This window comes from Strongylocentrotus purpuratus, unplaced genomic scaffold (genome assembly GCF_000002235.5).
Source record: "Strongylocentrotus purpuratus isolate Spur 01 unplaced genomic scaffold, Spur_5.0 spur5_scaffold_8, whole genome shotgun sequence".
Taxonomy (NCBI): Eukaryota; Metazoa; Echinodermata; class Echinoidea; order Camarodonta; family Strongylocentrotidae; genus Strongylocentrotus; species Strongylocentrotus purpuratus.
Window position 1 is genome coordinate 223,483 of NW_022145614.1, and position 27,878 is coordinate 251,360.

The 27,878-nt window shown below is 36.5% G+C and overlaps 2 protein-coding genes across 2 annotated transcripts; one reads left to right on the forward strand and one right to left on the reverse strand.

The window, feature by feature from the left end:
- Positions 1-4,322: 4,322 nt before the first annotated feature.
- On the reverse strand, positions 4,323-14,496 carry LOC577887 (dnaJ homolog subfamily A member 2). Its single transcript, XM_030975916.1, has 10 exons — positions 14,316-14,496; positions 12,938-12,997; positions 11,923-12,032; positions 10,905-11,051; positions 10,306-10,386; positions 9,618-9,751; positions 9,095-9,237; positions 8,365-8,563; positions 7,585-7,712; positions 4,323-6,975 (listed from the first exon to the last, which is right to left on the reverse strand). The coding sequence occupies exons 1-10, from the start codon at positions 14,418-14,420 to the stop codon at positions 6,790-6,792; spliced, it is 1,293 nt and encodes a 430-aa protein (XP_030831776.1). The 5' UTR covers positions 14,421-14,496; the 3' UTR covers positions 4,323-6,789.
- Positions 14,497-20,902: 6,406 nt separating this feature from the next.
- Positions 20,903-27,319, forward strand: LOC577963 (decapping and exoribonuclease protein-like). The gene is made up of 6 exons (XM_778159.4): positions 20,903-21,294; positions 21,839-22,041; positions 22,901-23,114; positions 23,973-24,111; positions 24,726-24,811; positions 25,482-27,319. Exons 1-6 carry the CDS (start codon positions 21,011-21,013, stop codon positions 25,639-25,641), a joined length of 1,086 nt encoding a protein of 361 aa, XP_783252.3. The 5' UTR covers positions 20,903-21,010; the 3' UTR covers positions 25,642-27,319.
- The last annotated feature ends 559 nt before the right edge of the window (positions 27,320-27,878 follow it).

The window sequence follows — 27,878 nt, forward strand, 5'->3', positions numbered from 1 at the left end:
CCTCGCCGCCGGACGTATTTCACGGAGCTGGAGGGGTACGGTAGATGCTAAATTCCCTTTGACATAATTGAGCATTTTGTCAAACTTGATTTCTATTTTAAAGACAGAAACACACACACACCCACACGTTATTTTGATGTGTGCTGAATAGTTCAATAAAGGTCTATTTAACTTTAAAATATGCGATTGACTGAATAGCTTGGAAATGAATGATTTGGGTACCCATCATTATATAAATATAATTCTGTTCAGAGAGTGAAGCTAAAATCATTGGGTAGAGAATGAAGCCACTGTTTTTATTTTTTTAATGTATCCCCCCCCCCCCCAAAAAAAAAAAAAAAAAATCAAATCAAATCAAAAGCAAAATAATATTTGGAAGCAACTAATAACAGATCGTACATTCATCCATCCATCCATCACTCATGTATTCACTCACTCAATCAATAAATCTATCCAAAAATTGATCAATTCATCCATTCCAACTTCATGATCCAACCCTCCATCCAAAAATAATTCATGATGATAATAATTATTATCATTATAATGATAACAATATTCATATAACGCTTAATACTAATGTTTCTAAGCTCTGTTCTGACCAGGCATTAGCCAAGCTGCCATCAATCCATCCATCAATCCATCCATCAATCCATTAATTAATCAAATCCATCCACTCATTTTTAGATGAGGCTAGAGTCGGTAGAGCAGTGGTCTCGTTATCCGGTGACCCGGGTTCGAAACCAAGTCGCTAGTGCACTTTGGTAAGGCATTAATCCTCATTACCAGGTCCCTCGGAGAGGACCTTAAGCTGTCGGTCTTCTGGTTGCTTACTAACAAGCATTTATCGCTTTCTGAGCTGTCAGGTAAAATAACTACCACTATCTATCATATCACTCATCAATCTACATTTATTTATTAATCAAATCAATCCATCCATCAATCTATCAATCCATACATCAATCTGTCCATCAAAAATTATTAATGCATCATTTTTAGTGTGTGTGATTCTGGCTGAAATTTATTGTGTGTTTAATAATTAGTTTCATTTTCCTGATATCTTACACATCCAGAATTCTCATATTTAATCTACTGCCTCTATACAACCACAGCAGAGTATTATCATCACTCACACGTAACAAAAAATGAACAATAATGAATAGGCATACCTACAACTGTTCCAAACATATTATATATATCAATAGAATTAAAAGCTGTAACATAGATCATAACAAAAATACTGAACCAAGTCTGATTACTGAAGAATACACCCAAGGCATGCATGCCCAATTCAGCTTGCCATTACATTTCATATTGATTTTATTGTTAAAGGATATAGACACGGGTAAATTTTGTGTTTTGGAATTGAACCTTGGGGTATATATTCAGGGGCAATATAGGTCAAAACATTATGATTATCCCATAACACTGTTATGGTTTGATAAATTTGACCAAGAATATCACTGTAAGATTGAATGAGATAGGGACCATATACCCAAGACATGTTTTTTTTTGAAAGGGCAGGAGAAATAAACAATAAAGACCCATAATAGATGGCCCATTGGTAACAGAATAATACAGTTTATAGTGCCTTTATGAGGGGAAAATGTGTGGCGAAATTGTGAAACAAAGTTAAATGATAACAGATTAGCAATTATTTCATTGAAGTCATAACTAGAGAAAGCTTGCAACCCTTGACAATTCTCGCTACCCTAAATAGGTACGAAAATCTCGAAATTCGCGAGACGAGGTAATTTTCACTCTCTCGGGTCGTCACTACAACTTCCGGTATAGAGTCCCATCCCAAGTCACGGCCTTCATCCACCCCCATTTTTCAGGGTTCTTACGCTTGGAATCATGAGCCCAGCACTGTGCAGCCTCACAAAAGAAAACCATCGTCACTGATGTCAAAAGACGCAAAAAACAACGAATGAAATGTTCAAATAAACGTTGAAATATTTGCGAAAAAAAAACAAGACCGAGCAGACGACATATTCGGTGCATACACGTTGTGTGGCGACGGCGTTTTACGTTTGCGCTATCGCGCCGCCTGCACAGGAAGCTGTAATGTCGAAAAGCTATCCCATAATGCAATGCGCGTTTTCAGGATTTTCCCCGGATCTCGGCAGAATCGCTATTTGGGGTAGCGAGAATTGAAATGTAACTATATACATACGTGTATAAAGATTAGTATCTGAACCCTCACTACAGGTCAAATGTATATTTTGCATTCCAAACTTTTCTTTCATCCACAATTGTGAATTACAAATCTCTCTTGGTACCAGGAAATTAGTGGTAACAATAATACAAACAAAATAACTTATTTTTTATGTTGACATAAAAATAAACACACCGCAGAATGAATTGCATTAGGATGGTTGTGAAGTTATACGACATGAATAATTATCATATCTGCAATTTCTATGAAGCAGTTAGGTTTCTGAATTGATATCAATATAAACTCATCTTCACTCCATATCTATGATGTGCCTATAAACACTATCACGTCAGCTTGTGGCAGCATGATATACAAAATACATGCAGTGTAATTTTTAAAATTCCATCAATTTACTGATGATCGAAAACGTAAGTTTTTCTTCTCTTTTAAAATGTTGATTATACACAGTTAGACTGGTATTATCATTCCGATGAACAATCTTTGTAAGGTTTGCTTTTTCTTATCATAAACCTGTAATAAACATGCCTCTATGTAGGCAAACCATGACCAATGGAAACCATTTAAAGCTCATTTGGCTAAAGACCAATATGAAGGACAGTATAAAAATTCAGTTAGTTCTTTGTCCTTGAAAGATTTCTTCGTCTTCTGATGCATGTATCAATTTAAACATACTTGTTAGACAACACTCCACCATTATTAGAAACACCTACTGCATTCAAAACTGTTGTATTTACAAACACTATTGCTTTTCAGTCAATGGAATTACTCAACTACCCTCTCTTGGTGTTTCACTGTACCTCTTTACAAGTTATCCCTTTGTGTACATTTTTTGAAAATTAAATAGAAGAGGAAAATCAGATTTGCATTTCCACAAGCAAAGAATTGTATCCTTTCTCTGCTTTCTTTCATCATTGCCATAAATAAAATTATAAAAAAAAACAAAAAATAGCAGAACACAGTATTCATCAGGCACGTCATGACAAGATCTGAACAGCATATCCTAGGTTGCATATTAATAATATAACATTCCTAAGAAGATCTTAGGAATAAGGGCTTTCTTTCTTCTGTCATAAGACTTTTCATGTGCAATGGTAGAACATATATACATACACTGTAAATACAGCAATATAGAACCATACACTTTACATTGTATATCAAAGACCAGTCCTTAGTCCATATTTCAGCTCAGAAAAGTTCCATAAGCCCAAATTTAATATGATGGATGACTCATCATGGGGGTTGGGAAAAGAAGAAAAATGCATTCCTCATATGGAACAAGATTACATTTCTAATGCTTCTGACAATGATAGCTCAAAAATCATTATTTAATAACTGTTTTGACAATGGAAATAACAATAATATTCTGGGCCTAAATAGTGCTTACAGATTCAGGCTTGCCAGCACACAATGTATGCATATTCTCCACTCCCTGTGGAGCATTCTAGCCAGGCACCATTTACAGACACTCATAATGCAGAGCAAACTACAATGACTTTCACATCCTACCCAGTAGCCATTTAACACCTGGGTGGAGAGTGGCAAAAGTGGATTAATGTCTTACCAAAGGACATAAGTGACAGCCTGGGATTTGAACCCTTGACCCTGGGATTGAGAGTCAAGGGAATGAACTACATGTATAATATGACACTTCAAATGAAAAAAAATGACACAATTAAATGACAAAGGCATCCGTCTTCTCAGAGTCAAACTAAGAACGTCTAATCTGTGTACAACCTGTACAGGCAATAACAAGCTCCAGAAACAGAGCATACCGGTATGAGACATTCACTGAATAGACCATAGCAAAATGAATTGTAATAAAGACTAATGAACATGAGCAGTTTATATCCTTACAGAAACATAACTCCTGATATGAAGCACAAGACTGATGTACCAAGTCGTAACAAGCTCCATCATCATTTACCATCATCAATGTGTTCAAGGTCCATGCATCCCTAATAAATGACAATGCATTTTTACTCTTTGTAGTTTATAACATAACACAGTATCGAGACCCCCCTCTCCATTCAAAGTATTACATTTCATATTGTTACATTTGGGATTTCACAAATATTTAATGTGTGTTTGTTGGATGTCTGTCCAATGACAAATGTGCATTTACAAAGTCATACAAGTATAACAAACATAAACTGATAATAAATTTGCTGTAATTGCCTTCTTTATTTGATACCGTAACATCTTATGAAAAATTGATGAAATAAGCCGTGTGAGATGGGTATGAATATAACTTTAATTAAGCAATGAGGTAACTGATTTGTGCAGTACAAACATATCACATATAAATTAAAGCTTTACAAAGTTGCAGGGGGAAAATGCAATTAGAAATGGCTATAAACAAACATGTATGTCTCATAAAATACTCATTTTCAGAAAGCATTTGGGCTATCATATGTACTACAATTTTGAGACAAGATCAATGAGCTATAGCATTTAGGTTAAATTTGTTTGAATTGATTTAAAAGATATATGTACATACAAAGGGTGTATCCAAGCCGAGACACACAATTCCTTTTCACGAGTCCCACCAGAAAATGCAATTCATTTTGAGAGGACACCCAATATGCTATTAAACTGACTGGAAGGTCTGTACATGGCATGTATGTATGTATGTGATGCAATACTCTTATTTCTTGTAAAGATCTCATGACACATGACGTCAAACTGTCTACTCACTGCTATTCCTTAATATACAAAATGGATGTCAATATCAAAGTTATATTCAATAAATATGAGTACATACAAGAAAATGATTCTTTATATTGAACTCTTATTCTGTCACTCCTACTTTTGGACAAAACTAATTTAATCATAAAATAAAAACACATCAAGGACATACATGTGCATGAATAAAATTAATATGAACTCAAGTGAACATTGAAGGAAAAAAATTGATTAATAATTTGAAACACACTAAAAATCAATAAATGTGGCATAACTATCTAGTGGAAACCGAGTTTTAAAATAAACATGTTTGTAATAGTAACAATTATGCAATGTTGGAAGCAAGCACATTAATGTGACAGGGGCTGATGAAAGTTTTCAAAACCAACCCTTTTCTCAACAAAATTGAGAAAAATTACATGCGTAAGAAAAAAGGTTCTTCCTAAAATAGTGGATTTCTGAAGGAATCACCACTTAACTTTATTTTTGTGTAGTTTCATAAAATCTTTCAGGATATTCATTCATCATTACATAATAAAGATTTATTACCAAAATGTTAATGAGAAGTAAAAGGCAAGAATGAAATGTACTGAAATTTGCAATGATCTATTAATTTCAGTCAGGATCATTAATAGTGGTTGCCTTTACACTGACCTAAACATTTAGGAAGGAAAATAAAAAACAGTTTTATGAGAAAAGTGGAGTATTATCGTCATTTAACATGCTACGTTTACAATTAAATCTAACTAAGTCAGGATAAAAATTTGTTCACTTTATCACAAAATGTAGAACTTGGACATTAACAAAATCTTGACAATCAATAATTCAGCTTATCACTTTTGTGTCCACCTATCATTATCTCAAAGAATCTTTAAAAACACCAACATCATAACAGCCTACATATTTAGTGAGTATATATCGCAAAGTAGAAACAGACATATATTAATAGATTCATCAACTTTGTTTAGGACTGGCTAAAGAACAAATAGAGACCTTAAAGGTATAATCAGTGTGATATTTCTGGCATTTAGGTCTTTTGAAAATAATTGAAATTTTTTTCTTCTTCATGGATACACTCATAGTCAAGGTGGAATATCACGCGCCAGTTTATCACAAGAAATTAAGACTCAGATAGTCAATCAGCACAAATATTGCATTTAAACCTTAGTACATTGATTTTCTATTTGGGGGCTTTAACTTGAAAGCTTTTGGAATCTTTCATGAGACATCTTTAGGGGCATTATACACATACATTTTTTAATGTGCATTAATTACATGTCAATACTTTTTTAATTCAATTATTTTACATAGCAACTAACAAAGAGGATTCCCTTTATGACTAATTCAACATGATTTGGTTATAATCTAAGCAAATTGCAGATTTAAATATTTGCATGTACTAGCAAAAGAGAATGGGTATGCTACTAAATGACAGAGACAAAGTATATAAATGGAGTTTTCTCCCACCCTGTCACATGAATTACTAATGTTACTTGAATTTAATTTCAGCAACAAGTGATAAAACTAGATTATATTTCTCCAACACTGCAGATTTACGAGTCAGGGAATCAATCCTGTCAAACATTTGAGGTGTTGTGTTTAAATTGATACCAATGAAGTTTAGATATAAAGAAGGGGAGAAAGAGAGAGAGAGAGGGAGAGAGAGAGAGATCTGCACACATTCCCTTTAACCATACATGGACTTACTGTGTTAAAATATTAAATTATGCATGACAGAAGAATACAAAACCCTTTAAAAAGAAGAAATAGAAAGAAAATAAGAGTAACGATGGGCACTGGTCTAATAAAACAATCACATTTCCTCCCTTCCCCTCTCCTACCCTCATCAAAAGGCCTTTCATCTCAGCCAATATATAGAGAATCAGCAGCAGCACTGTACTATGCAATATGACCAAACAGTCGAGATAGTGTTATTGATGTGCGCACTGGACGGAAGGGCCTCCACCTGGATGGTCATCATCCTCATCATCCTCGCGGTATGCTTCCCGAGAGTTTCCACCTGAATTACTTTGTTCAAAGTCCATCATGGTTACCTCCTCGGAATCTTCACTTGGTGAGGCTGTTTCAGGTCGTCTAGGTAGCAACTGCTCCAGCTCCTGAGTGGTAGAAACACACAAGTGTGTAATCATAGGCATACTACTAGTCTCTCATTACCAAATATATCTTGTTGACTTATACTTAGAATAACCACGACCTTGCATACATCTGTATATAATATCTGTGGTATTATCCATATGCAGCTCATATTGGAAATTCTATACTTCTAATACGAAACAATGGCGTGTTGAATATATGCATTGAATGATTAGTGAACAGTTCAACAATACACCGGACGGTGGCCTGTACTGCAACTGAAGAAGGAAGCATGTTTTGTTTGAGCGTTTAACATGCAGCCTGATACCATAACATTTGAAACAATAATGAAATAAGTGGATGAGTGGATGATTTTATGTATTTTGGACAACACTCTCTGATCAAACAAACAACTAATATATAAGACAGATCACCACCCGTCTAACATGATCTAGCTAGTCTGATTCCTTCTTAGATTCCTTCCGAGAATGTTGTATTACTAGTACCTTTAACATATAGTTGACCAAGGACACAAGCTCATCAGGTTTCTCTATTTTAACATTGCCACATTATGATATAACCACATCAATGTGGGGCTTACTGGACACGTAGCTATGAAACAATGAGCTTACCTTTAATTTATCTTCTGATGTGAAGTTATTCTCTGGGAATTCTATATTGAACTTGACGATGAGGTTGCCTTTCTCAAAAGGATTCCTGTACAAGGGCATGCCTTCTCCTTCAACAACTCGTTTACATCCTGGATGTGAGAGATACAATGGAACATGTTACAGGCAACACAACAAGTATAGAAAGTCATATTCTCTTGTACTGTTCTTGTACAGGGCCTAGGATTTTAGATATATTCATCCAAGCAGAATCCTCCGTAGTATACTAGTAATCATCTTTCACATGCTAAACTTTCATCAATGACCCAACACTTCCAGGGAAGCCTTTGTCACCTAACTTCAGAAGCATTTCAACTGGTTCTAGAACATGAATTCTTAACTTTAACGCCCCCCCCCCCCCCCCCCCCCCGAGTCAGAACCACACCACTTTACCTAACACTAACCTCACCCTCAATTTTCTCAAAAGTCTCTCCTTACTACCCATAAAATACACATGTTATGAGTTACCCTTGTTTAAGGTTGCATCAGCAAAGAATTGCCAGACTAAATTGCAAGAAACTACCAAGAATAGTGATACTGTTGACAATTTTAAAACACTTGTTAAAACATACTTTTGAGGAACAACTTCCAATGTTGATTGGTAACTTAAAGAAATATCCTGAGTTTATCCTACTCATCTCACTTTTCTTTTTTATTTTTCTCTCTATCACAGTGCATAGGGATATATTTGTGATATTCAAATAAAGCCTGAATTATTCATGTTTACACGCTAACAGAACTTACCTGGTTGGATGATTTTTCCTGGAGGATACTTGATGAGAATCTTTCTGTCATCTAAGTGTGTTAATGAGAACTGGAATCCACATAAAGCCTCTGTGATACCGATAGTATGCTCCATGTACAGATCATTACCAATACGCTTAAACTGGTTATGTTCCTTCTCCACTAACACTATAACTACATCACCTGGTTCAACATCCGGCTGTCGAGTTGAAAATAAAGGGAAAACATTGTTTAGTGGATAGGCAAGATGTCTGAACTAGTGGGATAATTATGCAGAACTCGGGTCAATTAGAATAATTATGACAGCTGCATCCTACAGGTAAAGTACTCTCTACTTCTTGAAGTGGCGATACATGGTAGTGTTTATGCAAATCACTTCATAGCCGACTTCAATTGTTTCCCCTTATCATTCATCTAAAGCTATACCATCTCTTGAAAGTCTTAGTCTGGGAAAGGGTTTTTGAAATTCTTACAAAAAATACCTTTTCTTACCATGTGGGAAATGAGTGCAGCACAACAATGGATATACAACACTATCAGGATTCAACCCTTTTAGCAACATATTACATTAAAAAGATTGCCTTCCTTCGTCCAAGAAATTAAGTTGGAACAATGCTTGCATAAACATAAACAACAAAAACAGGCACTACAATTGAAAAGTTATATCATAAAAGTGTATTGTTGATACATGTTTGTAAATATGATGTTTGCAAGATGAACATGGACTAACCTGCTGATCTCCTTCTCCTCTGAAGGTGATCTTCTGACCTTCTTTCATTCCCTTATCAACATGAACCTCTAAGATCTTTGATTCTTTGTTCACTTTCACCCCGTTGCACTTCTTACATCGGTCTTTCTCGTTTATCCTTTCTCCTGAAAGAGTTCCATTCAATACAAATCAAAAAGGTTTTAGCGTTGAAAGGTTATTTCACCTGCACATAATCAGTAATTCCTTTATTAAATTGATGTTTTTAAAACATATATAAGAAAACAAAATAGCGCTTTCTTCAACTTAAATAGTAAAGCTAAACAAATAAAAAATAAACTACAGAAACAATGAAGAAAAATATCAAAGTACACAGTAGGATTTCACACTTATGCATTCAGTGACTAACCTAAAGGTTACATGTAGTAAAATCATTGAATGTTTCAATGTCACTAAATTCGCTATAAACCTGTATGTTTATTTGTACTGTAGTATTAATCACCATTGGAATAAGACTTTTTCTCCATAGTATCACAAAGAGACATACCTTCTCCTCTACAATCAGGACAAGTAGATTGCATCTGTTGGACCATTCCTGGACCTAGCTGTCGTATCGTCACCTTGATACCTCTACCATGGCAGGTACGACAGGGCTGCATAGCACCTGGCTTGCCCCCAACACTACAGATACAAACAACATGAAAAACGCTTTCAGTAAGATTCTTAAACAAACACCCCATTTGACTATAGTTACCACACAAGTAAGCATGGAAAGCTACCTAAAAATCCACTATCCACTAGGACCCCCCCCCCCCCCCACCCCACCTCTCACAAAAGGCCTATCTACATCTACATAGCTGTCTTTCAAGGTTGCATGGCATCTGTCATGCCCCAAGCACTGAAAATATAATCCATAACAAAACATTAAATCATATGCTTGCAAAATACTTACTTAAAGCAAGGTCAAAACAATAGTTTTCCTTTCATTTTGAAAGTTAAGACATCTCATGCGACATGTCTGGATCTTCATTTTTATTAATCTCCTAAAAAAAGATAATTTTACCAGCAAAATTAAATAAATGATTGGTCAACTCTGTATACTAGATATTTATTTTGTTTTATTTTACAAAGGGGGGAGCAAAACAACACTATCAACTGATATTCTGAAAATAGATACATGTGTGAGTTGATGAATAACATGCTTACTACTGAATGCTAAACACAGATCAACTTACCCTCCACAAGACACGCAGATTACATTTTTACTCAATTGCAGCTTGGCAACTTTCCCATTATACAAGTCTTCAAGAGATACTCTGCAGAAAAAGGGAGGGAGAGGAATGGAATCATTGTATGATAATAAAATTATAGAGTCATAAGAAATGTGATCATCTTCCATTTTCATCTTTAAGTGATTAACACTTTATCTGATTTGTTTGCCTCTTTGCATTGCTCATTTGCAGTAGTTACTTTTATTCACTATTCACTTCCTCTCTACTCATATAATATAATTATAGATTTAACCCTAGAAATCTGCTTCAATGAAAGATGAGGCTGAAGGGACAGAAGCAGACCTGATTTGCATTTGAACATTTCAATTAGCATACTAATCACGTCACAAATACAATCATATTTTCCAATTACCCACCACCTCCTTCTCTCCCATACTATCAATGACAGTATCATTTTCCCGTATTTTATTTCTTTTATTATTTTAAATTAGAGCTTGCTTCTTTGCCTCCCCCTCCCCCCCCCCCCCTCCCATTATTGTTTTCTCTCTCAATCCTCTTCACAAATGAACTTCTCTAAAGGACCAAGATGGGGGCTCACTCACTTGTGTTGATGCATTGTATCTTCTCCTTTCATTCTCCTCCTTCCTGGTCGTCTGGAACCTCCCCTTCCTCCTCCACCGAACGGATGACCTCCACCTCCAAAGATATTGTCACCAAAAAAGCTGGAGAAGAGATCCTCCATACCCCCTAAAATGAAATTGAAATTAGAATGAGTACATTCACATACATTGAACAAATGTCATTTCTTCTTTTCAGAACATCTCAGAAGGGTATCAATCAAGAATTATTTCCCTGGCCCAAACAATCTTAAAAGACATACGGTAGTATGGAATCACTTGTACTTCTGACCAACCATGATTAGCCCAAATGCAATATGTATAATTGTTAGTTCACACAGAGTTCCATATCGCGAACAAATAGTCAAGATTTTGAAAATCTGATACCACCAATGGAAAAAGGAACCTATAGTACTACCCGATGACACAATTTTCTTTGAAAGTGGGCGAGTATTAACAAAACATCAGCAACTTTTGCAGCATTATGCGTCCATTCCTAAAATTATGAACTTGCCGACAAGGGTCTGGAAATCTAAATTTCAAGAGAAAATTTCATCAAACTTGCGGGTAAGAAGTGATACCAACTGATTGTACATTTTGCATTCCAATTAATGCATTTATCTTACTTTTGGTTGATAGCTCGTTTTCTTCAGTTGTAGCACACGCCGATCCGACATTAAATTGTGGATGTGATATCGCCAGAATTCTTTTGACGATAACTTTTCTAGTCACATCATTTGTAATCTAGAATTTTCCTGTCCATTTTGTTGGTAATTGATCTCAATAAATTAGTGTAAAATATGAGATATCATGGATCGAATATCACCCTCCTAAATTTGTTTAAAATGTGCAAAAACATATATCATACACTGTAGGCTCAAAGCAGTAACAACAACAAAAAAGAGTTGATGTATTTCGTGCCGCATTTCACCAAAGAATGACAAATTCACAAGGACATGAAAGAAAGACATGATGGATGAATGAATAAATGACTAATCTCTTACCTCCTCCTCCACCTCTTCCTTCCTTCAATCCTTCCAATCCATAGCTATCATAGGTTTCTCTCTTCTCTGGATCTGACAGCACTTCATATGCAAAGCTGATATCTTTGAACTGGAGAAAGGAAATTATGAAGGGAAAAAAAGATAATACTTCGTATTTGCTCCTTTGAAGAATACACAGAGATTTATCAACTTTTGATGATACACGGTCAAATATAATTGTGGGATTGAGAGAGTGCATTACAACAGTACTGAGGCCCTGATTTGTAAATGAAAATTTTTTTTTAGAAAGAAAAAAAACCTACTTAAGAATTTGAATCCCTATTCCGAAAAAGATTTAAATTAAGAAGAAAAAAATTTGACTCATGAATTTCAAATATATTGGACATTCAATAATTTGGCAAAGTGCATACAAATGTTTGTAGCAAGGTTTAACTTTTGTGTGATTATTGTTCTAGTATCTCATTATTAAACATCCCACATTATTGTTTTTAAAAAAGCATTTGATTCATGTACATTAGTAAATTATCAGTAGCTGTTGCACAGTGTTTGTAGGATTTCACCTATTAGATTAAATGTACAAGGAACACTATCTACATTGGGACAGTTACTTTGTACTTCAACTCATCAAGTATACTTCCATGACTAGAAATTACCGCACACAAATACCATTCAAATAATCATTGAACATGATATAAAATGAAGTTGCACAGTGAACATGCAAACATCCTCCTTTATATTTAATTGTACAGCATGCACTACAGTACTTTAGAAGGGCATTCCCTGGAAACATTTTTTTATTTTCTCACTGTTATTTTGGGGGACAAAATAATTCAAGGCCCTCATACATGTAATGAGAGGACTAGGGAATGACCTTCAATGTTCACCTGATTCCCCTCATATTAATACTGCACTTTCACAAGAAAGCAACATATTAGAATTATGCATGTCTCGTTATTCATCAAATCACATCCAAGATATCTACTTTGACTTTAGATTTCTTTAACAAGTACTTACCTTTTCTCCATATTCAGGGTTTTTATCTGGATGAAATTGTTTTGCAAGTTTTCTATACGCCTGTGATATAAAGATAATACAATGGGAGAGAAAAAAAATAAGAACCGGTCCATTGGATGCATGGTAAAATCCCTTTAAAATGCATTGCATAATAGCATATCACACACATACAATAACATGCCAGAGTCACTGGAGAACCACATTTGCAATGGAAAATGTATGCTTAAACATCACATTTTAGCGATGTAATCGGCGGTCCTGCTACCCAAATCTGAAAAGTCGAATATCTTACGCGTGCATTTAAGGAATATGGGTACCATATAATGAGCTATATTTCAAGAAGTTTTCAGATTTAGAGTCAGATTTATTGAGTATCGCAAGCTCAAACTATAGCGCCGTATCTCTGTAAATAGTTTAGATTCCAATTTCTGATCACCGTATCCGCAGGTGTAGTTTTGAGCCGTGCAGAGGGGATTACGTGCTATGGCCGCACGCATCTTATTTTTTTGTACCACAGCGAGCCTGTGCGAACGCATGGCGTGCACTCCCTATTGACTACCTTCATTCATACGGCCGAAAACTGCCTCGCTAGGCAGAAAACTACCTCCGAAACAGTGAACATGAAAATGAATATTATGCTTGTCGCGCAATTGTGTGAAAATAGTGCGCAAATACGCTTCGCTCCTTGGCAACAGAGATACCACGCACAAATTGAATTCTATTCGGCGCGACAAAATTCTGGGCAGAAAAATGCTCCGTCTTCTTACAGAAATATTTTGCTTATCATCATTCAATATTTCGCTTATCATCATTCAATATTTCAAGTGACTATAAAATCCTGTTAGAGGAATAATTTTCTTTTCTTTTGATGGGTAGATTGCCAAATAAAAGAGGTAAGAAATCAAAATATTAGCGATTTCCCCTTAACTTAAGTGACCGAATACCGGGCGCGCTATACCCTAATTGATTTAGAATGAAACTGAAAAACAATCGTGGCAGTTACACATATTATAAATGATGACCAGACATTAACAACGATTTAAATTACTAGGTACACATGGAAACGAACACTCCAACTTACACCAGCACCATGTACAGGCGGAATACGACATCAGTAATGCCGGTATTCAACCGGCGTGACTTCCTCGCACGCATACACACACACATGTGACATGGCCGTTTAATATTGCCGAGTCACAGGCACATACATGTAGCGTGTATGTCACACACACACATGCAATAGGCTATAGTACAAGCATACAGCATTGCCATTCATTTCTGCCCCACCACCGAAACTAAGAAAACTCAATGTCTTTGCAGGAACGTTCAATTACTCCCATATTTGTCCATCTCAAACTTAAAGAACCAAGACTGTTACCTTTTTCAACTCTGTATTCTCTACATTTTGTGGCACTCCGAGAAGGTCGTACAGCTTTGTGTCAGTTGAGGCACTCGGTCGCGGTCCCATACCAAAGAACGCCATGTTTATTGCGTCACTGTACAGATCTCGATGTTTCTTCAACGCGCAAGCACGGCCACGATATACGCACAATCACGAATTCCGTCCGCTATTACTCCGTCCGCAATGCATCTGTAAAAAAAGTGTTGCAAACCGTGCAATATATCGATAAATCAGGATTTGTTTTTAAATTCCCTTACAGCCAGAGGCGGCACGCCCGGGGGGGGGGGGCACAGTGCCCCCACTTATTCAAGTACCCAAACAGTGCCCCTTTTCACATAGAAAAAGTGCCCCTTTAACTTTGTAAGAAGCGCCCCCTTTTACATAAAAAGTGCCCCTATTACTTTGATAAGTGCCCCCTATTAATTTTTAAAATTGCCCCCTCCCCTTTCCAGCTCTGACATGTGCCCCTTTTATTTTGACACGTACCTCTTTTCCCTTACAAGTTCCCAGTTTCCTTTGCAATAAGTGTCCATTTTCCATTCTCATATAAATGCCCTTTTTAATCTCTAGTAATTGCTCCTTTTCGGATACGAGAAGCGCCCCTTTTCACTTTTGTTAAACGCCCCCTTCCCCTCTGATAATTGTCCTATTCAAATCTTAAAGGTGCCCCTTTTACTTTGACAATTGCCCCTTTTCCTTTGTCAGAAGTGCCCCTTTCCCTTTTAATAACTACCTTTTTAACTCGGATAAGCGCACCTTATATTTTCACATTTGCCCCCTTTCCTTTCTAATAAGTGCCCCCATTTAAAAAAAAAAAGCCCTTCCCCTTGTCATAAATGCCCCTTTACACCTATGAAAATAGTCCTTTTTCATTCTCATACTAGTGCCCCTTTTCATGTCTGGTAAATGACCTTATTCAATTCTGAGAGATATTCGTTTTATTTTGACAAGTGCCTCTTTTCCTCCTGATAAGTGCTTTTTTCACCTCTAATAAATGCTTTTATCAAAATCTGATCGGTACCCCTTTTCTTTCAACAAATGCAGCACATTTCCCTTTATTATTAGTGCCCCTTTTTCATTCTCATAAGTGACTCTTTTCATATATCGCAGTGCCCCTTTTCACCTCTGACATTTATTCTTTTTAACAATGATACGTGCCCCCCCCCCTTTTTTTTTTTTTATAAGGAACCTATCTCTTTTTCATAAATGCCCCTATAAAAATCTGAGGGTTGCCTCTTTTCCGTCGACAAATGCCCATTTTCCATTCTCATAAGTGCCTTTTTCATCCCTGGTGAGTGCCCCGTTTTCACCTCTGATAATTACCCTTTGTACTTTGACACGTGCTCCTTTTATTTTCTAATAAGTATCTTATCCCTTCGATAAGTGCGCTTAAAACGCTTAAAACCAACTTAAAACCAGCACCTTACGTTGGTGGCCGCACACAACGACACACCTCCAGTTTAAACACCTTTACGGCGTCTTTTGGAGGAATCCTACCAAGTACCAAGTACCAAGTGTCCCCTTTTTCTCGCATCATTAAACGTGCCCCCCCCCCTAATTTCAAGCGACTATGAACAATATCTCCCAAAGCTCGCTCGATACGCTCGCTCACATTTATAGATGTTATAATTATGTTATTTACCAAAGGCCTTTTCAGTCTGCTGTTATGATAATGTGCTTATTTATAACCCGATGAGGATTGGGTTTTTCCTCTTTATTATAACATGTAGTTTTCGCACTGCGACCTCACAAATCTTTTTTTTTCCTCGCTCGCTTTGCTCGCTCGCAAATGATTTTTTCGACCATCACACCCAACTGCAAGGTATGATGCTTAGGCAATATTTTATGCTATGTATAATTATAAAGAGAAACAAATATTGAAATCATCCCTGATAATGTAATTAAATTATAGGGGTATATACCAATGTCTACAAAATTGTATATTTTCGCTTTGAGATTTCCCTTTGTAGGCGCCCTTTTTCCAGAAAGTGCCCTTTTTTGTTGGTGCCCCACCCCCCCCCCCCCCCCCCCACACACTTTGGAAGTCGCTCCGCCCTCTCTGCTTACAGCCTATAGCCACAAGTTGCAAAAACAAGGATATACTCCCCTGGAGTAGTCACAGGTTTAACTTTTTTCCTCCCCTGAAAATAGACCAAGGCTAAGATAAGAAATTATAAATAATAATAACAACAACATTTATAATGCGCACATATCCACCCCAAGAGATGGTTTAATGGGAAGGTGTTTAAAAAAAAATCGCACAATATCGACCAATTAACAAAAGTAAGAGAAAAGGCTGGGGTACATACTGGGGCATCTTTCTCTCCATTTTATTTTATTTTAAATATTGCTGTATCCGAGACGAGTATTTTTTTAGGACCAACCCCCCCCCCCCCACCCTTTCAGCATTAGTCAGGTATGTATAAAGCAGATCTTTTTTTGTTTGTTATACGAGCCTTTTGGTTCCCCCCCCCCCCCCTCTTTCAGCATAAGTCGGTGTGTAAAGTCCGGGCAGATTCCGGAGCCGGGGGGGGGGGGGGCGGGCGTGCAACCAACCAAGTACCAATTAAGTACCAAGTTCGTAAACAACTTATTTTATTATTTTAGAAGAGAAGGTCCATGGTTAAAGGCCTACGTTTTACCCACTAGCTAGTGACCGATATTTAAAAAATAATAATAATTATAGTAATGCTGTAAATCGCCGAAGGACTGGTGACCAGAAAATTCATACAGTTTTTGGGCGTCATGCAAGTATATACGCCTGGCTGGAATGCTTTCCAGGGAGAGGAGATTGTGCACAAAATGTGTGCGGGCATGCCGCACTCAATGCGCGACCGACGCAATAGTAAATCTGTCAAGCGCTTAGAGACATTGTATTAAGCGCTATATAAGCGGAATATTATTATTATTATTATTATTATTATTATTATTATTATTATATAGTAAATGCACTATCATTATTATATAGCAACCTGAATACATTAGACGAAATGATTAATAGCCAAACAAGTCATTAAACTTAATTATAATGGATATTATAAAAGATTATCAGACAAAAAGGATACGGACGAACCATGGGTCCATGGACGAAGTAAGAAGACGAATTAAAGGGCAAGTCCACTCTAAAAATAAGTTACTAGACGAATCGGCAACTCACTCATGAGTCTGTGACATGATTGCCTCACTATCCGCCAATTGTTTTCTTTATATTGATAATATATAAATTTCCAATAATTCCCGCTAAAAATCTTATTTCCTCACAATAGCATCCAAGTTATATCGATAAAAATAGGCTTTATGTTTTCGTGTGGATGCACTAATACGGATTTTTTTGTTATATTTTAAATTCTATTAAATCACGAAAATGTGAACTATTAATATAAAAATCAATGAGTATGAATATACAATATTCAGACAATATTATCAAATCTTCCAAGTTCATAAAAGATTTTGTGGAATGTCATGCACGCAGATATGATACAAATCACATAACCTGGGCAAAGGCATGCGGAAATCAAATTTGGCGGATAAAAAGGGAAATTAAAGGGATAAAAGATATATAAAGCAATTGATAAATAGTGAGGCAGTGTCGTTACAAACTGATAACCAAAATTGGCAATTTGTGTAGCTACCTTATTATTTATCCGATTTTACTCACAAATACACTAATGATGATGCTTCTGAGTTCTGACTCTAAGCTTTATTAATATAGCGCCATCAGGAATACGGGCTCATGTTATGTAATCATTATTCATGTGTGCACCCGCAGAACATTCTTATGAAACAAGAGGGCAAACAAAAGCTTTTCATGAAGCACATACATGACTTTGGCATTGATTATTCTAAAATACACAAAGTGGGACTTCTCCATGAGTAAAACATTTGTGGATATTTGGGGTTATTTGACCCATGTGCTAACTACGAAATGGTATATTATAAAAACCGACAACCACAGAGGGAAAAGAACTATAATAAAAAGGAGAAAGTGGGATGAACAAGAAAAAGGGGAAATTAAGTTTAATTAAATTTAAACAGAACAATGTAAGGGAGTATTCCCCCCCCCCTCCTTTTTAAAAAAAGAAAGAACTGAGGTGGGATCGAAGCGTATAACCGCCCAGAACCGGAAGATTACCCACAAGGACAATATCCCCCTCCCCCCCCCCCCCCCCCCTCTGGAAAATTACCCCCCTCAAGGACAACCACCCCGAGGACAAATACCCCCCGAAAATAAATTACCCTCAAGGGGAATTACCCCCCCCCCCCCCCCCGGCAAAATTACCCCCTGTTCATTAAAGGGGAATTCCACCCTGATAATAAGTTGGTGTTTAATTTTTTCGGGGGTAATCCTGGGGGAGGTGTATCATTGTCCAAGGGGGTACTTTTCAGGGGAGGGGGTAATTGCCCTCGGGGTGTGATTGTCCAAGGGGATAATTTTCAGAGAAGAATTGTCCTCGGGGAGGGTTGTGATTGTCAAAGGAGGTAATTTCAGTTTCGGGGGGGGGGGTAGTTGTCCTCGGGGAGTATTTGTCCAGGGGGTAATTTCCCGGGGGGTAATTGTCTTCGGGGTAATTGTCCCGTTGGTAATTGGCTGGGGATGATTTTCCAGGGGTAATTATCCTAGAACCGAATAAAATTCATCAAGTCGCAAAACAAATCCTATTGTCATACATCTAAAATTACTCCCATACACAGTAAAATCTATTGATTCATTTGTTCATTTTTCATTTATTTTGTAATACCAGCGAAAATGAAAAGGAGAGCGAGCAGTCTACATTATAGTATCTCGATTCGGACACTGTTACACATTCCAAAGCCTGGATCGGAGGGTGTATGGGGGGGGGGTCACAAATTATTCTATAACAAAATAAATGATGCAAAATATACGACATACACGTGTAATGTCAAACATAAGTAAAATGTGATATACAAAAAAAAGTATTGGCCAGCTAGGAACATACACTTTTCGTTGATGGTCACCTTTAAGTACATTCTTGATTTCCTTGTGTTTTTTTGAGGTTTTGTTTCTATCTGATATGATTCTATTATGTTATCTTTTTATGATTATCTTAACACATTGTTATTTTATTTCAATAGACTATCTCAATTTCGACGTGGGTGCTAACTCATACAGTCATTATAATGTCGCTTCACCCACTCGCAAAATTCAGAAATTGAAAAGTTGATATTCGGGCAAAAGACGTCTTCTCTCTAAAAGATGACCTTCACAATAATAATAATAACTATTATAATGATAAACATGGTAATAATAATAACAATAATGATAATAATAATAATAATATTAATATTGATGATAATAATGATTATAATAATAATGCTTATTCAGCCTTTGACTGGAAGCATTATAATGGTTTTGGATTATGCATGTGCGCTATTCATATAATAGTAGGCTATACCAGCAATATAAGCTATTAATAGGTTGTGTCATAACTGGGGAATTCCGTATGTGGAATTCCCCAGTCATGCCACGAAATATTAATAGATTTCAAAGTGCATGGCTTTTGTTCTTGTTCGACATTTCGAATGCTCTTTTAAAGGACCTAGAATTGCTATGGTTATCATTTTAGACTCCAAAATGTGTAAAATTTAGATTAAATACGATCATACCAATTCAGCTGCATTTTTTTTTAAATACGGTGATCGTTAGTTAATTAATGTATGATAAAAATACAGGGTCGACTGGTTCTGCGTATAATGTATAACCAACACGATAAAGCCTACAAAATCCAATTTTTGGCATTGGCTTGAATAAAACGTATTAGGCGCTATCTCGTTTTTTCAACGGCTGGTTCAAAATTATCGAATATTTGTGGGGCCCCACAAATGATATTGGGGATGGTTATACTTATGTATATTTTAGCCGTCTCTGAACCGATTTTGATCAAACAAAAATGATATCGTCATTTGCATTGTATGTTCTTTCAAATTGGACAATCAGTTTTTCATCATCTCACAAAAATTATTTTGTGTAGCGACCTCTGCAACAAAGCTCAACTAATCCTTTAAGCGGGACTGCACTACTTGTCGCTACTTGCGTCCTCTGTATACAGCCAACAATGCCTAAAGAGTATCAGTTGATCCCCCATGGTCCCCTTTTTCTTATGTTAATTGAAAGCTGATTTCATGATATAACCACATGTAAGTGACCATGCAGGGAGGTCTAATCCCTCCTGGCCAAACTAGTACAGCTAGGCTTTAAGGTATAATTACGTGGAATTCCCCGGTCATGACACACTATTAAGGTATAGCCTTCTTCAAAGCGACTGAATATCAGTGATATAATAAGAACATACATCGAATATAATACATTCAAGCTACTGAAAATTGACGAAATAATTAAACTGTATGTGATAGCGAACATGATGACGCGACGTGATAATTACATTACATACACTTTGTAATGATTTTGTTTGACACTTTTACGTGTTTTGCGAGAAATCGGTTACCAGCGTTAACAGCAAACATCTTTATCAGAGAATACATTGTATCTAACAATTTATTGTTGTCATGTTATGGCGTGGGTATGCATTTTAGGGATACGCCCATACAAATTGTTTTCAACGCTAGTTAATTTATACATGTACCAGTAAATTACAAAGATCGGGCCCTGTATCGATCATCTCAAGTATTTTGTTTTAAATCTCGACGGGGACATGGCTGGCAGTACAGGCATAAGCAACAATTATGAGGTACTTGGGAACTTCTCGATTGGGGAAGACGAGAGATATCGAAACGATTTGAGTCAACGTCGCTTCTTCGTCAAACCTGACGATGACAAGCCTAATTTCGACCTCGTTCATGGGCTTAGAGAATACACTGATAGAAAGCCATCTGGTGTTGTACCGATGTCGTTGAGCCCAGTTCTTGACTGGCTTTGTGATCATCGAGATGAGCTCATCGAAAAGAAGATTTTGGAATCAGAAGGATCATCTAGAAAGTAAGGTGGTGGTAACGGCAAAGGGATGGGGGCGGGGTAAAACATATAGAACGTGTCTTTTCTTATGTATTATTTGAACTATATCCTAGTTTTATTTCTGAGAATACATTATGTATCGGCATATTATCACCATAGCAACGGGAACTAAGAGATATATATCATTAAAATCTTCTGAAACTTCCTATCAAAAATATTTATCTGCATGCTGATAGCATCTTTTCGCTATCTATTTTGTGTGTCACTATGTCACCATTGCTAAGAAAAAGACAGCCCTAAGCAACCAAATTTGCCATTTTGGCTCATCAAAGTTGTTTCAACTTTAGAGTGCTATAACTTTTGTTAGAAAAGCAATTGACTTCAAATTTGGAAATGATGTGAACCATGTTTTGGGGTAGTGTTTCCGAAATGTTGAAGGTACACCTGTAGTAGTCGTCATAATCTCGTTTTTCTAAATACTTTTTCGTGAATTTTCATTTTTGTAAACGTAAGAGTAATTACGTATTATGACTCCTTCAATCTTTTTGTCCAATAATATAATTGGTAGGCTCGACATTGATTTTGTAGGTCGTAGAGGATCTTTCTGTCGTCTTCTTCGTGCGGCGGAGAGCCTTGAAAAGGTTGAAATCCTTGTAACACTCTGTAAGGGAACCTACTATATTGAGAACGTCAAGGAGATGTTTACGGAATCTGCGCAGCGAATGGAGATTGGATTTGGCGGCAAGAAGTTTGCTCAGTGCATCACAAGTCGTAAGTTCTTGGTTGTTACGTTATTTCTGTCTATCTTTCTGTATACTCTGGTTCTATTACTCATGATAATTGTATCATCATGATCACTGTACCTCGAAGGAGAATTGAAATGTGATATATCGTCGTCGTCGTTTTACGAGTCATGACTGATCCTTTGTGACCCTATTGATGATGACGTTCCAACTACTTCTATCCTGGGCATAGCGGTGAGCTGTGCAGATGTTCATGCCAGTAATCTATTTTATTCCGTCAGCCCAGGCGCGGATCCACGCCCCCTGCCCCCCCCCCAAAAGTGATAAAAGAGAGAGAGAGAGAGAGAGAGAGAGAGAGAGAAATAAAATCTCTCGAATTGGGAAGAAGAATAAAATAGTGCGGTCCCCCCGTTTTAAAAGGGTTATGCCCGATTGGGTTTTGCGGAGGGGGAATCTGCCACCGCTTTAGACCTACAGCACATGAGTCTTTAGTCATACGAACTACTAATCTCTAATAATAAAAGTATATATTTTAGTTGAAATGTGTAATTAAGACTTGATAAAATTAAAAAAAAATTAATCGTTTCCACTATCAATATATTTTGTTTCTTGTTTTTGTTTTTAGTTAATGTGTTCTAATAATTTACTATAGGCCTATATTTGTTTTCTTCATTAGATTTAAATTGTGTTATGTAAAGAGAGCTCTCTTACAGAGCAGTTTTATGTACTGAAGAGATTAGTCTGTTTAAACAACACAGACTAAACACAAATTAATAAAGAAACATTGAGTTTTATTTAAGTGCTTTTTTAAAACTAATACTTCGTATTCACCTGAAAGCAAACACCAACTTCCAAACACTCTTGTTTTTTTTCTTTCTCTCTTTAAGCTGATGGGAGCAAGCCAGACCTCGACGAACCAGTGAGTGCATACGCCGAGTATGTAGCGGTGATGAAGAAACAGTATGGCAATCACCGTATCATTCTCAGCACCGAAGTCCAGGCAGAACGAAAGGACTCGACTAAGGCACCTCCAGAAAACTATGTCTGCATCAAAACCAGAAAGCATGATCTCGAAGGGAAACCCCTGGCAAATTTCAACAGGTGACAAAATATCGCTCTTGCTATATTGACTCTCTGTATATAAATATAATAATATTTTGTGTCCATGTCTCCCTCCCCCCCCCCTTCTTCCTCCTTGTCCCTCTCTCTCTCTCTAACCATCTCTTTGTCTATTATTTTCCATTTCTTCCCCAGAAAATAAGTTCAATAGTGGAGGTTTATTTTACGTTGTTTTACATTTTACTACTCAACTACGTATTATAGAAAATAAATGAAGAATGTGACGTGTACAATTTTTCTAATTACCAACTGGAGTAAATTATTCCATGGAAGTTAGGAGAACGGGTTTATTTTTTTGAAGCAGGACTGCACTGCGTGTAGTTACTTGCGTCCTCTATACAGACAACAATGCCTAAGCTGTACCCGTTAGTCCCATGCACATGGTCCCCTTCTTCTAATGTTAAGTGAGAGCTGATTTGGTGAAACAACCACCTGTCAGTGACCATGTAGGGAGGTCTAATCCCACCTGGCCAAACTAATGCAGATAAGCTTTAAATACCAAATTAAATGTCTCCATAATCGAATCGATTATCATGATCAACAGGGCAAATACTAATCCTTTATAAGGTATGATGGCGCAGGTCGTATACAGAAATTATAGTATATGATATTTACACATGATAATAGGAGCGGAACCTCCCTAGGCGATGGCTGAATGCATGTAGCAGTTTCGCGTTGTGGTGATACTGAGCTGGTCCTTCACTAAAATGAAAAATGAGACGATGGGGGGGGGGGGGGTACGTCCATGTTCACCGTATGCTGGGTACGTCAGAGGCGTTTTTCAACTGGAGGTTCAATTGGGTGGAAGTTTTACCAAAATGGTTTCTTGTCTTCATGCAGGTACAAGACGTTACAATGGTGGTCGCAGGCCTACATGACTGGCGTCCCTGAAGTGATATGTGGTAGGAGAGATGATAGAAGGCATATCATAACATCAGTCGAGACCATGAAGACCAATGAGCTGTCTTTGAAATCAATGGTAAGGCTTCTCACTTCCTCTTTTTCCTCTTCTTTACATTTCCGCCTCCATTTATTGGTAATCCAGGCTTGAAACAAAGAGGGGTGCGTGTGCACCCCCCCCCCCCGACAAGACAAGAGGTCCGCTAGAAAGGAAAAAAAACGATAAGGAACAACGCAACAATGCAAACAACATACAACATAGGTCGGACACATTTATTAGTGAAACCGTTTCGATGTTCAAAATTGTATCTAAAACTTGATCTACAGACAGAAGATGCAAAAATGGGGGCCAGGGCTTCTGCGTATATTGCACCCAAATTATGGAACGCTTTATCATTACATTTGAGACAATCATCATCGATTGAACTATTTAAGAAGAAACTTAATAAGCACCATTTCTTTATGTTGTCGTTTTAATGTTATACAATTATTTTGATATGGTACAGAGGCCTTCAGCAGTCTTTTAGAATGGATATGAGCGCTTGATAAGTTGACACTATTGTTAGTATTAGAATTACAAACTCGCCTTTTTTTTCTTCGTCTTTATAGGATTTTACATATATTGTTATGTGAAATGTATACATAGAATCGATGTACTAATTTTAATCAATTACCGATTTGTTTTGTTTATAGGGGTTTTGGGACCCCATGCTGTGTCAGAAGAAGTTTGAGTCTTATCTCTCAGAAATCAAGCAACTGGTTAAAAAAGATGATCCACGGTACGCATACATCATCCATCACTATTTACATCTTGAACTTAGAATTATTTTAATTTCTATAGGAACAGAATAAAGAAGTACTTTGCTATTGCATTTGCAATTAAATTACTAAAACATTCGTGTTAAGTTATAACAATGTCTTATTTTGATATTTTGAAGACCCTTGAGCTTACCTTATTTATATTTACACTTTGAAGTCAAGTTAATAACCAGCTAATTTATGCAGACTTTCTACATGTTGGCGAATAGCAATATGAATGATAGCCATGCTAATATAATTCGTGAACAGATATTAGCTAGAAAATAATTTGCGGAAAAGGTGTCTAAAAGTTACTATATTGTTCACCTCCAGCTACTCTATAGAAAGGAATACGTTTTCAGGCGCTTGCAATTATGCATTTACAGTATGTTGCTATATTTCTAAAATCAAAGACGAGTCTGAGAAAATAAATTTGGTAGTTTTGACACAGTATTACTAATTGGTTTATCTTAATACCAGTCTGACAACATACTTCCAGACATTTTAGCACTATCAACTCTCTTGCCTTAGAATCTAAATCAAAATTACAAGTCAGTGCATATGTTTATAGAGCATTGAGTCATTTCACCACACCATTCCACAGGAACATTTCGAGTTAGTTAGACAATGAACATTTTCTTCCTTATACAGTGCCGTGTATCGTCTTCAGTTGCCTGAGATCGAGGGGGGACGAGGTTTGAAGGACAAACTACGATCCAGAAGATTCCTTCTTCTTGGACGAAAAGAAGATGATTACGTCATCCTTCCAGATCGATATCTTAAAGATGTCTTGGACCTGAAGGAGTACTAGTAGACAAAACAAAATGGCCGCCGTCATGTCTATAGCCATGGTCAGTGTTACAAACGACTGACCAATGCTCGACATATATATTTCATGTGCCATTATTATGTGCGACATCAGAAAAAACTAGAGTAAATAGTGTTAATGATAATTATAAGAATGGTAATAATATTGACTTGTATTTCCTGATGCACAGACAAAATCAATTAGAAATAGAGGGTTAGTTGTTAGGTCTTATACAATAATTGTATATGTTTTAGGAAGGTATATGTGCTGAATAATTTTAATATCAATATAGAGGAATAAAGCCGCAGAATCTCTTTTTTTGAGCAACTTTATATGCTTGGTTTTATGGGGATATCAATAATCTACTTTACTTATATTTTTATATAAACTATTGACTTTATGAAATGTTAGGAAAACTATGCTCTTCGCTTCATTTGTTTTTATAGTAATGATTTTATCGCTCTTAGAGGGTGTGAATATTCCTTTTGTATAATATATGCATAGATCGGTGTAAATTCACAAGATAAAGTACAAGTCATTTGCATTCTAACAAAAAATATATTTCATTACTTATTTCTATCAGAAATGGGAGAACATAATCTTAACGAAATGCCTTTTTGTTTTTAAAGCCAATGCAAATGCTGAAGTCAAAATAACCTTTGCGATTATTGGAATAAATTATATTATTGCGAAGGTTTATCTATTACTCGGTCAGTAGCATGACAAACGACTTAACACAGTGCCATTAATACATTTTATAAAATTCATTGCACAATTAATGAAAACATTTTATCTTGGACTTGTATTTAAACCAGAAGATTTTGTAAAGTATTGTCTTAAAAGTAAGAAAAAAAATTTGTTTAAAAAAGGGGGGGGGGGGGAGAAATGCTATTGACCAAAAAGGGGGGAAATCTCAAAAAAAAATTCTAAAAAATCATGGGTCAAAGTGATTCGATTGAATGGACTATTTGATCATATACATAAGCGACTGTCATTGGTATTTCAAGAAAAATCGCAATTTTGTTTTGAAAACCGAACACGTGCGCAAGTCAATGGGGCTCCGTAACGTAAACAAGTTACGGTCAAAGGCAATTGTATTATTATATCTCCAAAACTAAACGTAAATCCTCCATAAAGTTTTCATATCTCCTTCTATCAATCGTAACTTTACAATTATTAGTAACGTACGATCGTTATTATGTTACAGAAAGATACAATGCCTTTCAAGAATCAATTGATTAATTGCAATAAGATTGGAGATAATAGAATTGTATGATTGCCATTTTAAGTCGCCAATAATATTTATGTCACATATAGCCATGATTGCATAAAGTCCTACAGTGGGTCATTGGGTCATCAAATCAATGATAATACTATAAATATTGTCATCTTTCGACCGATTGTCTTGTCACATAATTGTTTAGTCCCGTTTACCAATACCCCCAGTCTTTATTTGTTTGACTAGTTATATCGCGACCTTTTTTTTATAGCCAATATAATCTCTTTCATCGTAATGTTTCTTGTTGCTGTTGTTGTTAAATTGTGTCTAGACACAGGGTGAATGTGTTTATAGCACGTAGAGTAAGGCAAACTAAAAGTCTTAAATCATTGTTCAATACACTATAAATGTTTAACGGTTTCATTTCCATTTCAGAAATAGAGCCATGCTAGCTAAATGGTATTAACACGCGTGTCAGTTCATTTTGTAAAGATTGTATTATTAACAAGAGACTAGGGGGAGAGAAGGAATAGGAGAGAAGGGGGAAGGGGAGGGGAGGAGGGTAGAGATGTGGGAGAGGGAGAGGAAGAAAGAAAGGGGGATACAGGGAGAATGAGAGAGAGAGAGAGAGAGAGGGGGTGGAGAGAGGGAAGATTTATTGGGATCAGAAAGGAATAATTTTGCAGGTAGCTTACCGGTAAAAACCACGGGGGAAGATACTAGTGCCTGATTGAGGGGCAATTGAAATTAAACAAACAGAAAGTTTTTCTTATCATTATTATTCTTCTCCTTCTTCTTCTTTTTCCTCTTTGCATATCTACCCAACGAAACAAATACGGATGCAATGACTTGATCACAGAAGATTTGCCTCCCCTCCCCTCGCCCCCTCTACCTACCTATCTCTCTCTCTCTCTCTCTCTCTCTCTCTCTCTTTCTCTCTCCCCCTCTCTCTCTCCCCCCTCATGCCTTCTATTCAACAATGCCAACTCTATTCCTACATTTTCAATCTCTAGAACTGAAT

What these genes read in the sequence shown, in the direction of transcription:
- LOC577887 (XM_030975916.1), bottom strand. Translation starts at nt 14,420, where the DNA reads ATGGCGTTCTTTGGTATGGGACCGCGACCGAGTGCCTCAACTGACACA. An exon ending in ACCCTGAATATGGAGAAAAG is followed by an intron (nt 12,033 to 12,937) that starts GTAAGTACTTGT and finishes TCCTTTCTCCAG; the next exon opens with TTCAAAGATATCAGCTTTGC. An exon ending in GGAAGAGGTGGAGGAGGAGG is followed by an intron (nt 11,052 to 11,922) that starts TAAGAGATTAGT and finishes CAATTTCATTTT; the next exon opens with AGGGGGTATGGAGGATCTCT.
- LOC577963 (XM_778159.4), top strand. Translation starts at nt 21,011, where the DNA reads ATGGCTGGCAGTACAGGCATAAGCAACAATTATGAGGTACTTGGGAAC. An exon ending in CCCCTGGCAAATTTCAACAG is followed by an intron (nt 23,115 to 23,972) that starts GTGACAAAATAT and finishes GTCTTCATGCAG; the next exon opens with GTACAAGACGTTACAATGGT. An exon ending in GTTAAAAAAGATGATCCACG is followed by an intron (nt 24,812 to 25,481) that starts GTACGCATACAT and finishes TTCCTTATACAG; the next exon opens with TGCCGTGTATCGTCTTCAGT.